Source organism: Lissotriton vulgaris, chromosome 10 (genome assembly GCF_964263255.1).
Source record: "Lissotriton vulgaris chromosome 10, aLisVul1.2, whole genome shotgun sequence".
Lineage (NCBI taxonomy): Eukaryota > Metazoa > Chordata > Amphibia > Caudata > Salamandridae > Lissotriton > Lissotriton vulgaris.
This window is the reverse complement of record NC_141698.1, coordinates 815466872-815479573: the sequence shown is the minus strand read 5'-3', so window position 1 is coordinate 815479573 and position 12702 is coordinate 815466872. Positions and strand designations below refer to the sequence as shown.

General features: G+C 44.5%; 1 protein-coding gene across 1 annotated transcript in view; it reads left to right on the top strand.

Annotated features, from left to right (window-relative positions):
* LANCL2 (LanC like glutathione S-transferase 2) overlaps positions 1-12702 on the top strand; it is a 233402-nt gene that overhangs the window by 180899 nt on the left and 39801 nt on the right. Inside the window, exon 8 of the mRNA XM_086941734.1 lies at positions 10851-11027. Coding sequence (XP_086797860.1) covers positions 10851-11027 — 177 coding nt within the window. The remainder of the gene's footprint in view (positions 1-10850; positions 11028-12702) is intronic.

Genomic DNA, 12702 nt, shown 5'->3' with positions numbered 1-12702 from the left:
GGCAGTAATTGCGTGCCAGTGGGCTGGATTTTCCTCGAAGTAACTGGACTATGTGTGACAAAATCTCTCGAGTGGCCAGACTGTGCATAGCACATACTATTAATCAGTGTGTGCATGCCGGCATCTGCTTAGAGTAACTGTCCTGGACATTGCTGCATCTGCACAGAAGCAATCGGTCCGTATGTGGCGACATCTGCCAGCTCTTGCAGGGCTATGTCTTCCTGTCTTAAACAGATGGAAGAGGCTACACCTGCTAGCATCACTGAGGCCCTTGACTGCTACGACATCCATCAGTGGTATGATCGGGTGTAGGAATTTTCAACACCTGACATGGTGATGGGACCAGCTGACCCAATGCTGGTATCCGATTGTGATTGCATTGTTGAAGTGACAGGCTGGAGCATCCTTTGAGGGCCCCTGGTAGCCTTATGGGGATATGTAAAGGGTGCTCCTTCTGCCTCCCGTAAACGTATTGCCATGATGCTGCTTCTGGCCAAGAGGCAAGGGGCAATCCACTGGGGCAGGCACCTTACACCTTGAAAGAAAGACTGGCTGTGAGACCTGGCCTACTGCCAGAAGATGCTAGCGGAATATTTTCTCTCATGTCCTTTCTCTCCTGCCCTCAGGACGTTTGAGGCCTCCTCATTTCCTACCTGACCTCATGTGACAGCTGTAGTAATGAAGCCCCTGCTGTTTTAAATCTTAGTGTACTCATTCTTTTGTTGTATTTTTCCTTTTTACATGAGCTGTTTGTTTTCAGAAAAACTAATAAATACAATTAAAAAATCTATGTGCCTAAACAAAAAAGAAAATTAATAATCTGACATTGTGTAATGTAACTAGTGCAGATGTAAGAGCTCCCAATGGGCTCTGGTCTGGCTATCCTCCTTCCTGAGGGACCGCACCCAGGCTGTCCGCCTGGGTGACTTTACTGCGGACTTCCGTAATGTTCAGTGCGGGGTTCCCCAAGGCTCCTCCCTTTCCCCCCCTCCTATTCAACCTATACATCTCCCCTCTCATTTTTTCTCTGCAACAAATGGAGGTCGCCGTATTTAATTATGCGGACGACCTCCAGCTTGTCTTTAACCTCTCTTCTTCCCCTGACTCTGCTCTCAACCTCCAAACCATTATGATCCATATCCGGGACTGGATGAACCACAATCATCTCAAACTCAACCCAGACAAAACAGAGCTGGTGTTGACAGGTGGTTCATCCAGCCCCTGGTCTCCCATCTTTTGGCCCCCTTCCCTTGGCCCTCCGCCTGTCCCCTCTACCTCAGTAAAAACCCTTGGCATCAAGCTCAACTCCCAACTCACCCTCCACTCCCAGGTGAGCTCTGTGGTTTCCTCTTCCTTTCTGGCACTGCGAACCATACGCAAGGTGTCCCGCTTTTTTTCATTTGATGCACTTAAACTAATTACCCTTGCCATGGTCGTGTCTCGCCTGGACTACGGCAACTCCCTATATGCAGGTATTCCTGCATATAGTCTTCGGCGGTTGCAGCAGGTCCAAAACCAGGCGGCGCGCCTGGTGTTCAAACTCCCTAAATCCCACCATGTCACTCCCCTTTTGAAATCCCTACATTGGCTCCCGGTCTGTGCCCGTGTCCAGTTCAAGCTTGCTTCTATCACTTTTCAAGCTCGACTGGGCACGGCCCCGGCTTTCATTTCATCTGAAATTATCCCCTATGTTCCCGCCAGGGAACTGCGGTCTTCTACCCTATCTCTCCTTACGGTCCCACATTTCCGGAGGAAGAAATGGGGAGGCTCTAAGTTCGCGACCCTCGCCCCGATTTTCTGGAACTCACTGCCTCTTGAGCTCAGAGCCTCCACCTCGTACCTACTGTTCCGGAAACAGCTCAAGGCACATCTTTTCGCAAAATTTCTCAACTAACTCCCCCTGCTTCTCCCCTCATGTTTAGCTCTCTGTCAGTCTAGCGCCATGAAACCGCAGGTGTACGTGCGCTGTATAAATATTTTTAAATAGAAATAGAAATAGAAATTTGGGCCAAGTTTGCGCAATATAAAATAATGGTGAAAAATAGAAGAACCTTTTTTAATTCAAAAATTACTTTTATTTATTTCTATATTAATTCTGTACATCATGGTTAATCATTGTAATACATAATAAAACATATTTGTTTACTTTTGTTGGATTTTTGTATTAATTTAAACTTCAGCAAAATTTTGACAGAATGTAAGTTAAAGTTCTTGGGTGCTATCTGGCAGTACTCCACCTCTAGCTGCTTTCTCCCTTCATCCTCTCCCTGGTTTGAGGTTCAGTCCCCCCATTGGGACTTAGTGAATCCCCCCCCAACCCCCCCCCCGCCGCCCCGACGTAAGAGACATTATCATTAAGGCTCAGATGTAGTTCTGACCCCTGAAGTTATTGTGCTAATCTTTTACTGCTCAGTCTCAGTTTTTTGTCATATCACACAAGGTATATCAGTCCTTGTTGAACCAGTACAGCTGCCCGTCTTTCCCTCTTCTGCATGCTTGCAACCTCTCTTCTGAGAGGTGGCGCGACAGCCTGCAGCTACATTTGTGGGCCCCACTGCATCCACTGGGCCTACCCCTGGCAGTGTGCCCAGCAGGTGTGGTGTCAGCAGTCCTGGGTTGACACGCACCCAATCACACCTCTGATGGCAGAGATCTCCCTGTGGTAAAGTATAGGGAAAAGTAATAAGGTTTATTAAACTTGAAAGGCATTAGCAAACATATTGTTACGTTAAATATTAATGTATATTAATGCTATATATTTATTGTAAATGTAGAACTTTAAAAAAGCAACAGCAGTATTAATTTCAATTTAAATTGCAATTATTTGAAAATATTACTACAATTATTTTGCTGAAGTTTAAAGTAATAAAAACCATACAGCAGTAAGCAGGCCTCTGACCCTTTAGGGATCCACAGCACCACCTCCATGGCCTCCTGCAGGCCAACCATGCCACAGTGAACATGCAGCTGGGCTGGAGAAAACCTAAGTGTGCATGTGTTTTTTGATCGGCCTGAGACAGCCGGCTAAAACACATATGCGCACTTAGGGAGTGGAGTGCATGTAACACTCCTCCTACCCCTCCCATTTATTTATTTATTTATTTATTTATTTGTTGGTTTGTATAGCGCTTGAATCAACTCCAGCTGGAGTATCTCTGCGCTTTTGGAACCGGTAAAACAGAAGGCGTGAAATGGGAACTAGATCTCATTTTTGAACAGTGTGGTTTTTAGGAGTTTTCGAAATGTAAGGTGTTCTTTACATTGTCTCAGAGACAGAGGGAGTTTGTTCCATAGATTGGGTCCAGTAATGGATAGAGCTTTACATCCGTGTCTAGTTTTTTTGGCACGGGGGACCACTAGGAGGAGATTGTTACTAGATCTGAGAGATCGTGTTGGGACGTAGGGGACAAATTTCCGCTCGAGATAGACGGGCCCCTGTCCATTCAGGCATTTATGAATCAGGCAGCATATTTTAAATTTGGCTCTTTGTCGGATTGAGAGCCAGTGCAGCTGCTCAAGGAAGGGTTTTGAGGCAGTTCTCGGGGGGGCGTTGAGAACAAGGCGAGCTGCTGTGTTCTGAATGACCTGTAACTTAGCCAACACCCCTTCGTTGGCAGAAAGCAACAGGCCATTACAGTAGTCGATCCGACTAAGGATTAGTGCCTGAACAAGGGTTTTCCTAGCAGAGTCGGGTAGCAACGGGAAAACTTTGCGTAGTAGGCTGATGGTATAGAAGCATATTCCTGAAATGTAGTTTGTGTGTTGTTTGAGTGACAGATCTTGGTCAAACCGAATTCCCAGGTTCTTCACGACCTGTTTAGGTTCAGGAACTGCTTCTAAGTCTAATGGCGACCACTCCGGAGTCCATAGCATTTTAGCCTCCCCAAACAACATGACCTCCGTTTTGCTGACATTACATTGAAGGTAGTTGGAGGACATCCATTCTGCCACTGCCTTCATGCCTAAAGAAAAAGAGTTCCTAACCTCAGCGGAGAGAGTCTTAAAAGGGAAGAGGAGCTGTGTATCATCTGCGTATGATACGGGGATGAAGCCGTACCTACGCATTACTCCTGCCAGGGGTGCCACGTAGATATTGAAAAGGGTGGGGCTCAAACAGGAGCCCTTTGGCACCCCCTTAGAGATCTCTACTTCCGCTGAGCGATACGCACCCATGGTGACTCTCTGGGTGCGATCAGATAGGAAACTCTTCAGCCAGTCAAGGGCTTTGTTCTTAATGCCAGCGTTCGACAACCGTTCGGTCAGGATGGTGTGAGACACGGTGTTGAACGCTGCCGACAGATCTAATAGAACCAAGATGACTGAGAAGCCCTTGTCCTGGTACATGTGTAAGTCATCAGTGACAGACAGGAGGGTGGACTCCGTGCTATATTTAGGGCGGAACCCTGACTGGGAGTAGTCCAGGGCGCTAGCAAGTTCAATGTGTCCGGATAGGTGACGATTTGCATGTTTTTCAATCAGTTTCCCCAAAAGTGGTAGTAAGGAGATGGGTCTTAGGTTGGTTAAGTCAGTCCATGGGGTGGCAGTGTTTTTCCTGATGGGTCTGACAAGGGCTTGTTTCCATTCCTTGGGGACGGTACCTGAACTGAGTGAGAGGTTCACCAGTTCTACAATCGTTGGACAGAGTTGTTCAGCTAGTGCGGGCATTATCCTGGCAGGGATGGTGTCCTCTGGAATCCCACTCTTAATCTGTTGTATTAGTGAGGAGGTTTCTTGTAAAGAGATGGGAGGGAAGATATCTAAGGAGTATGTGTCCAGTATAGCTTCCGTGTCTATCTGGGGAGACACCAGGTCTGAGGAGATTGCCCGGTTTGTGCAAACTATTTTGTCATAAATTTTATCAATTTTGTTGGAGAAAAAACAAGAGATTTCGTCACACAACTGTTGAGATGCCATCTCAGGGGATTCGCATGCAATAGGCTTAACGAACGTTTGCAGGATTTGGAAAAGCACCCTGGGGGAGTTCCCTGCATCTTTTATTTGTGAAGCAATATGGGATTTTCGTGCTGTGCGAATCGCTTTGTGGTAGAAGGATAATGCATCCCAGTACTTTTTCTTGTCCTCTTGAAGGTGGGAGGTTCTCCATCTTTTTTCTAGTTTTCTTGCACTTAGTTTAGGTGTTCTTAGATGGTCAGAAAACCAGATTTCTTGTTTTTTGGCCGGTCTAGATTTGAACTGCTTCAAAGGGGCAATTTTGTCTATGACTTTCTTAGTTTCTCCTTCGAATTTATTGAGGGCAGTTTCGATGTTATCCTGAGGTAAGAAGAGCGGGGGATTACATTTTTCCCTGAAGGTGGTGTCGGTGACTTTGTGCCACTGTCTACGGACACTAGGTAGTGAGCTTGGGCATGGAGGGGTGGGTACATAGTGGGGGGTGGTGAATTCTACAATAAAATGGTCAGTCCAGCTCACCTGAGTTGCAGGTGGGCAGGAGACAAGCGGGATGTTGGAGAGTATCAGGTCTAAGGTGTGACCTGCCTGATGCGTGGGTCCACAATTCCTTAGTATTAGTCCTAAGGAGGATAGGTCAATTAATAGGGATTGTGCTTCGCTACAGTCTGATCTCTCCCTATGTACATTAAAGTCTCCGACTAATATGAAATCTCTGTCATTGTTGACATGTGGGGCTAGTAACTCTACCAGCGTGTTGGAGAAGTTGTTGCAGGGGCCAGGTGGGCGATAAACTAGGGCACCTTTCTGGCTTTCTTTGGGGGACATATGTATTTTGAAAACTAGAAGTTCAATTTCGGAGGAGCTGAGTTCTTCTAGGACAGAGATGGTCAACTCTTCTTTGTGTACAATAGCAATCCCAACGTGCCCAAGTCCCGCCCTTCCCAACACCTCTCCGGATCCGACAAATGTAAAATAAAAAGATGCAAGAGCATCTTTTTATTTTACATTTGCTGGCTCTGACCCAAGCAGTTGGGCGACGCTCCTCTGCCATTGTAGAGTCGCTACTGGTCATCACATGTTTCACACTGCCCAGAGCACCACAACAGGTCAACAAAAGGGGAACTGAATAAAAGCTCCGACAGTAGGCAGACATAGGGTGACCAACCGTCCGTAAATTTCAGGTACAGTCCGTAAATTGGACCGCACGTCCGTTGTCCGTGAGGATCTTTTTTACGGATGCCTTTTGTCTGTAATTTTAGGGATTGCAGGGAACAGAGCTGTTCCCCTACAAAAGGCCTCAGCTCCCTGTTGGGGCCGTGTCGCACTCCTCTGAGCACAAGAGCAGCTGCACCCCGCTGATTGTCATTCTGTGTAAGGGTGATTGCCACATACAGAATGACAGTGGGTCAGTCTGGGCTGGCACAGCATGTGGTGGCATCCTCCAGCCTCGGTCCAGGGCAGGGCATTCGGTCACATGGAAGTGCAAAAACGCCCATACTGCTGCTTGGTGAGAATGCAGTTAACAGGATGGCGGTGAAAGAAGTTCAAAGGAAAGGATTATAGTTATAGTACAGCAGCCATGGTTGCTGCTTTTTTATTTTATGCAACTAACAACCATTGACAAAGTCAATAGTTCTGGCTTGTTGTAGGTGTAACGTTTCTTATTCCAAGTGTAACGTTACTTGTTGTATTTTATATCTGGATGCAATGACAGAAGCAACAAAAATACCAGTTGGGCAGCACATTATATTATGCACAGATTTTTAGCTTATGTGTTTTAAGTCACACACTTTATTACATTAAACACCCTTTTGGAGATACCCCCTAGTTTTTACATCTCAAAGCTCTGGAAACAACACCATGTCACAGTCGCCCCACGCCCAGGCACTGTGCATCATACATGACTCATGACTTCCACTTTTTCAGATTGCCTAGTGCAGGGGCATAGTGAACCCTGCCCCACCCCACCACTTGCTTTAGGAACTACAGCGAGGGCGGAGTTCTTGATGGGTCTCATAATTAATGTGAAAAGGTGAGTAAGTAAGGAAGTGAAGGGATGGATGGATGGATGGCTGGATAGATGAGTGAAATGATGGATGGATGAGTGAAAGGGTGGTTGACGGGCGAGAGAATGGGTGGATGGATGAGTGAAATGATGGATGGATTGATGAATTGATAAGTGAAAGGGTAGATTGATGAATTGATAAGTGAAAGGGTGAATGGATGGACGGATGAGTGAAAGAGTGGATGTAAGGCTGGACGAGTAAGTGAAAGGGCGGGTAGATGGATAAAAGAATGGATAGATCAGTGAAGGAGTGAAAGGGAGGATGGATGAGAGGATGGATGGATGAGAGAAAGGATGGATGGATGAGTGAAAGGATGGATGAATGATAGGTTCAATGGATGGATTCATGAGTGGATGAGTAGAAGGATGGGTGGGTGGATGAAAGGATGGATAGCTAAGTGAAAGGGGAATTGAAAGAGAAAGGGGGATGGGTAAACGGATGACTGAAAGGGTGAATGGGTGGAAGTATGAGTGACTGGATGGATGAATGAGTGAGTGAAAGGATGGCTGGATAGGTAAATGGCTGGATGGATGAGTTAATGCTGGTCCTCCTCGACCTATCCGCCGCTTTCGATACGGTGTCCCACAAAATTCTTCTAGACCGATTGGAGCAGATTGGACTGAGCGGCACTGCCCTGGCATGGGTCAGTTCCTTTCTTTTAGGACGGTCACAGAGGGTTCTTCTCAGACCGTTTAAATCTGGATGCAAACCTCTCGAACGCGGAGTCCCACAAGGCTCAGCGTTGAGTCCTTTGTTTTTCAATGTCTACCTGGCCCCGCTGGCCAAGGTAGTGGAGGCATGCGGAGTCAGAGTGATCTCCTATGCTGATGATACACAGCTGATATTTTCTTTTAGAGATCACTCTGACTCCAGCCTCTCTAGCTTCCGCCATTGTCTTGGCGAAATCTGTTCGTGGATGTCCTCGAACCACCTGCGGCTTAATACCGACAAGACGGAGGTCTTGTTTTTTAATCAAAAAATGACCATTCCACCCCCATTATGGTGGCCAACAGTACTTAACCCCCCTCCAATCCCGGTCCACTCTGCCCGCAATTTGGGGTTCACATTTGATGATACGCTCTCCTGTAGCCCTCAAATCAACAAGGTTACTGCTGCATGCTTTGGTAAATTAAAAATGATGAGAAAGATCTTTCCATTTTTGCCAAGGGAGGCACGCAGAACAGTTACTCAGGCCTTAATTACCGCCCATCTGGATTATGCCAACAGTCTTTATGCTGGGGCCCCTTTATATCAAATTGAACGCCTGCAAGTAGTTCAAAATGCTGCAGCAAGACTGATTGGCAATATCCCTTACAGACACCCTATCTCAGCGTTTCGCAAAGAACTCCATTGGCTCCCTATAGCCAACCGTATTAAGTTTAAAACGCTTGTTCTGGCCTTTCGAGCTCTGAACGGTACCGGCCCAGATTATTTAAGAAAGAGACTGAGACTGTCCCACTCAGTCAGAGACCTTCGTTCTAACTACCTGCGTCTCATGCTTGTACCTAGATTCCGTCGCTCAAGAATGGGTGGCAGAGCCTTTGCTGTCCTTGCTGCCAAACATTGGAACAGCCTACCGATCGACCTCAGATTTGCCCCATCTGAAGATCTGTTCCGCAGACGCCTGAAAACGTGGCTATTTTCATCTATTTAGATTGCTCTTTCTCCTCCTGCTGACAGTTTTAGTGCCGGGACACCCCCGTTGGGGGTAGCCGCGCGCTTTACAAAATCCGTAAATAAATAAATGGATGGATGTGTGGAGGAGTGGATGGATGGATGGATGGATGATGGATGAGTAAGAGGGTGGATTGAGGAATGGATGAGTGAAATGATGGGTGGAAGGATACTTGATGGATAGGTTTGTAAATGGATGAATATGGACATGGATGGACACACAGATGGAAGGACAGAATGAATGGTGAAAGACTGAATGATGGATGAAAGTATGATTACACATTGTAAGCCCCAATATATTAAGCAACATTTCCTATGCAGTGAGTTTCACATTTATATGAGTGATTGTCTCTATATAATATGTGTGTGTTGTAACGCACTCCAACACTCTGCCCCACGTACTTGGGATGAGTAGCACTATAGAAGAAATTAAATACACACGAAAGAGGATCCATGTGAAGATGTGGGGCGCCATTGGAGGTTGGTATCAAAGCCAGAGTGGCCGGCCCGGGCATCAGGCGTTTTCTCTTGGAGCTGGAAATGTGGGGGCAGTTTTGTTACCATAAAAAGACCTGCACATTTGCTTAAGGCTGCGCACATACTGACAAACCATGAAGTGCACAATTGTCTCAACCTAATATAAACTGATTTTCACTTGTACTTTAGTAATTGTCTATTTACTTACTTATATACTATTGCGCAGCCTTCTCTGATGTGTCTGTAAAACTTACCTTTTGTCCTGAATTTTGACCTCCTGTCCTGAATTTTTGTCCTGAATTTTGACCCTTTGTCCTGAATTTTTACACTCACTGTCCTGAATTTGCACCCATGTCAGTTGGTCACCCTAGGCAGCCATGGCTGCTCCCACAACAGGAAATCTTTTTAAAAGGCTGAAATTGTAATCCCAACGACCCCATGGAAATGTATTTTAAACTTTCTATCACTGTCTTTAGAAGGCGTCTTTTCAAGTAAAGAATTATGCCCTGTTCCCTCTTGTTGTAGTATTTCAGCAGTATGATAACTGGCATCACATTTATGTTGATCATCTGTGTGGGTTAATTCTGCTGCCTTAGCAGTCATGGTCTATTCGCAGCAGTACCAGTGTTGTTTCGAGAGCGCAGCAGATCTGCAACCTTTGGGCAACATAAATGGAACATTCAGTGACAAGTATCTAAGCACCGGCATACTTGTGCAGATCCCAGGCAGGCTGGCACCTTCAGCATCATATTATTAGAAACACGACATTCTGTGAGATTTATTGCGAGGACGCTGGCTTACGATGGCTGTGGCCTGGCATAAAACTTTCGCTCTTCAAACGGTATATTTACTCCCTGCCTCACAAATGTTAACATGTTAATAACTTGGACAGGTGCAATGATTGGCGATATCTCTTGTTCCGCATTTCCTGGCATGTAATATATGATTTTTTTCTAATGGGCAGTGCCACACGGTATCAGCTAGACTTCTCTGTTGTGGAAACAAAAATGTCCTTGTTGTGCAGACGTTTCTGTTAGGCACATACACTAATCACTCAACAGAGAAATGATGCTCTTCTGTATGATGTCAGTACATGAACTATTGAAGTATTTTATAAATTCCTTTAGAACAGTATATTAAAATAATAGAGCCCTATTCACAAAGGCATTTGGAATACGTAAAGCACTGCTCTTATGGTTGTCTTATTTACCCTAACCCGACTTTGTAAATTGTGCCCATAACATCTAGAATGAGAATATTCAGGGGATAGTTCACATACAGTTACTGCAAATAGAACGGACGTTGCCCGCTTTGCACTTTTACTGCTAGTGAGCCGGATATTTCATGGTCCATTCTCAAAGCATGTAAATGAGTATGCCTTTGGTACTACTTCCCTTACTCATAAATGCTTTTGTGATTCGGCCCCATAGCTATTAAGCATAGTGAAAACTTGTATTGTAAAACTTACCCCATGGCCAGATGTTTTCAAAATAGAGGGATTCTTTTGTTAATCCACCTGAAAAAGCGCCCCAGGTTTGCTTGCGGCACTCGCTCGCTGGATGCTGTAGAGTGCTGATTGTCAAGCCACGGCGTCCTTCCTGTCTCAGAGTTTACCAGCCATCACTGCATTAAGGTAAATATTCTAATTTGAGAACTGTACTGCCTGTAGCATTCGATGAAAGTTGTTAAGAATATTATTAATACTCTGATCTTCCCATATAGATTTTTAAGGAGGAGAAATACTTGAAAGATGCCATTGAATGCAGTGATGTAATTTGGCAGCGGGGCCTGCTGAGGAAAGGTTACGGAATTTGCCATGGAACTGCTGGCAACGGATATGCCTTCCTATCTCTTTATCATTTAACCCAGGACAAAAAGTACCTCTATAGAGCTTGCAAGGTAAAACATTAATTTCATGCCTGCACGTTTATACAGTTTGTGTGGTGGTGTTACATGGAAACATTGTTGAACCATAACATCACAACAGTGTATTTACTTGTATATTATTCACTTTCATTTCGGTGACATCATATATTCTTTCTCTGATTTCGCTGTTTGGTTGTTAAAATTAAGCATGCCTGCATCTTGCCTTTACTCACTCTTTACATTACAACACACTTTGTTTACGTTTTGGGTGTAGTAGTAGCGCTTGGGGAAAGATGTCTTTGAGGAAGAGATGACCCCTCGGCAGGAAGTAGCAGCTAGCTCCATCACAAAACCTTCCATTGTAACAGTATGCTCTGTTGTACATTGCTGTAAGGAGGGCGGATCTGTCCAATTCAGAATTCAAATCTTGCCTCTAATGGAGGTTCTGGGTGGTGAGAGTGTAACTACACTGATGAAGGTTTTCCATTCATCCAGTCCCGATCTACAGACGTCTAGCACCCTGGTACAGAAAAATTTTCTTTAATTTACTCAGTTCAACCCGTAACTTACAATAGAGGTCTTAAGCTCCGTACCAAAATCATCTTCTCTAGAATGGATTTTTGCCACCGTTTTAGAATGGGGCATCAATTAAAAACATCTTAATAAACATCAATTTAATCATTTAGGTCAGTCAATGATGAGAGTCTTATTTATCAATAAGACTTTAGTATATAGTTTTGGTCTCTTTATTCAAATTAGTAAATCAGATGCATCCATTTACAGAAAAATCAAGAAAAGTATGGTTAGAGTCAATTAAGTAAATTACAGTATGTTCCATAAATGAATTTAATCCCTACTCTACTCTAAGCGGATCCTAACCTACCAGAACCTATGAAGAGTCCTTTCGGAAAAGAGCAAGATTTTAATGAGCATTGAAACAGAATCAGATTGAAGTCGAACTCCTCATGAAGAGTAGTTCCAGAAGCTTGTCAGTCTCTTCTCGCAAAACAGCATCAGCAAACAGTTGCAGTAACAGCTATTCAAAGTTAAGCTAAGAAAATATTTACAACAGTAGCCATAATCGTTAAAGAAAATAGACTCCCGCAAAGTAGTTGGTGACAGAAATCACCGTCAGCAGTAGTTCACAGTGAATAGGGCGATGAAAAAAGGAATGGTCGCAGAAGAATGGCCTGGACCAGACTGAACAGCACTGACTTAATTCTAACTGGGAACACATATATTATAAAACATAAACACATATATAACAATTTGTGCTGATGTTAGGTCATCTTTAGCCAATCAGGAATGATTGTCCGATGGTCTACTGTTTCTTCCTTCATTTCCACGGTAAACAGAACAAAAGTCAGCAAGGTTCTATACAAAAGTGTCCACTTAGTTGCTAAGCATTCATGTGCATCAGCTTCACTCTGAGTTTCCACATGAATCCTGCAGTCTAACCTATTAGCTATTCAGTATTCCACTGTGTAACAATAAACATTTCTAAAGGCAGAAACATTCTAGTTGTAACCTACATGATTAAGTCATGAGATTCACGTCTTCATGTAAGTATTATTGTTTTCAGTATTTCACTATTCAGTATTGTGAATATGTGGTATCTAGAAAAGTCCGCACATTCTACAGAGATGTTACCAAAGGGGATGATGGACAGAGCGTTTGAGCAAATCAAACACTCACCCCCAGTCAACTG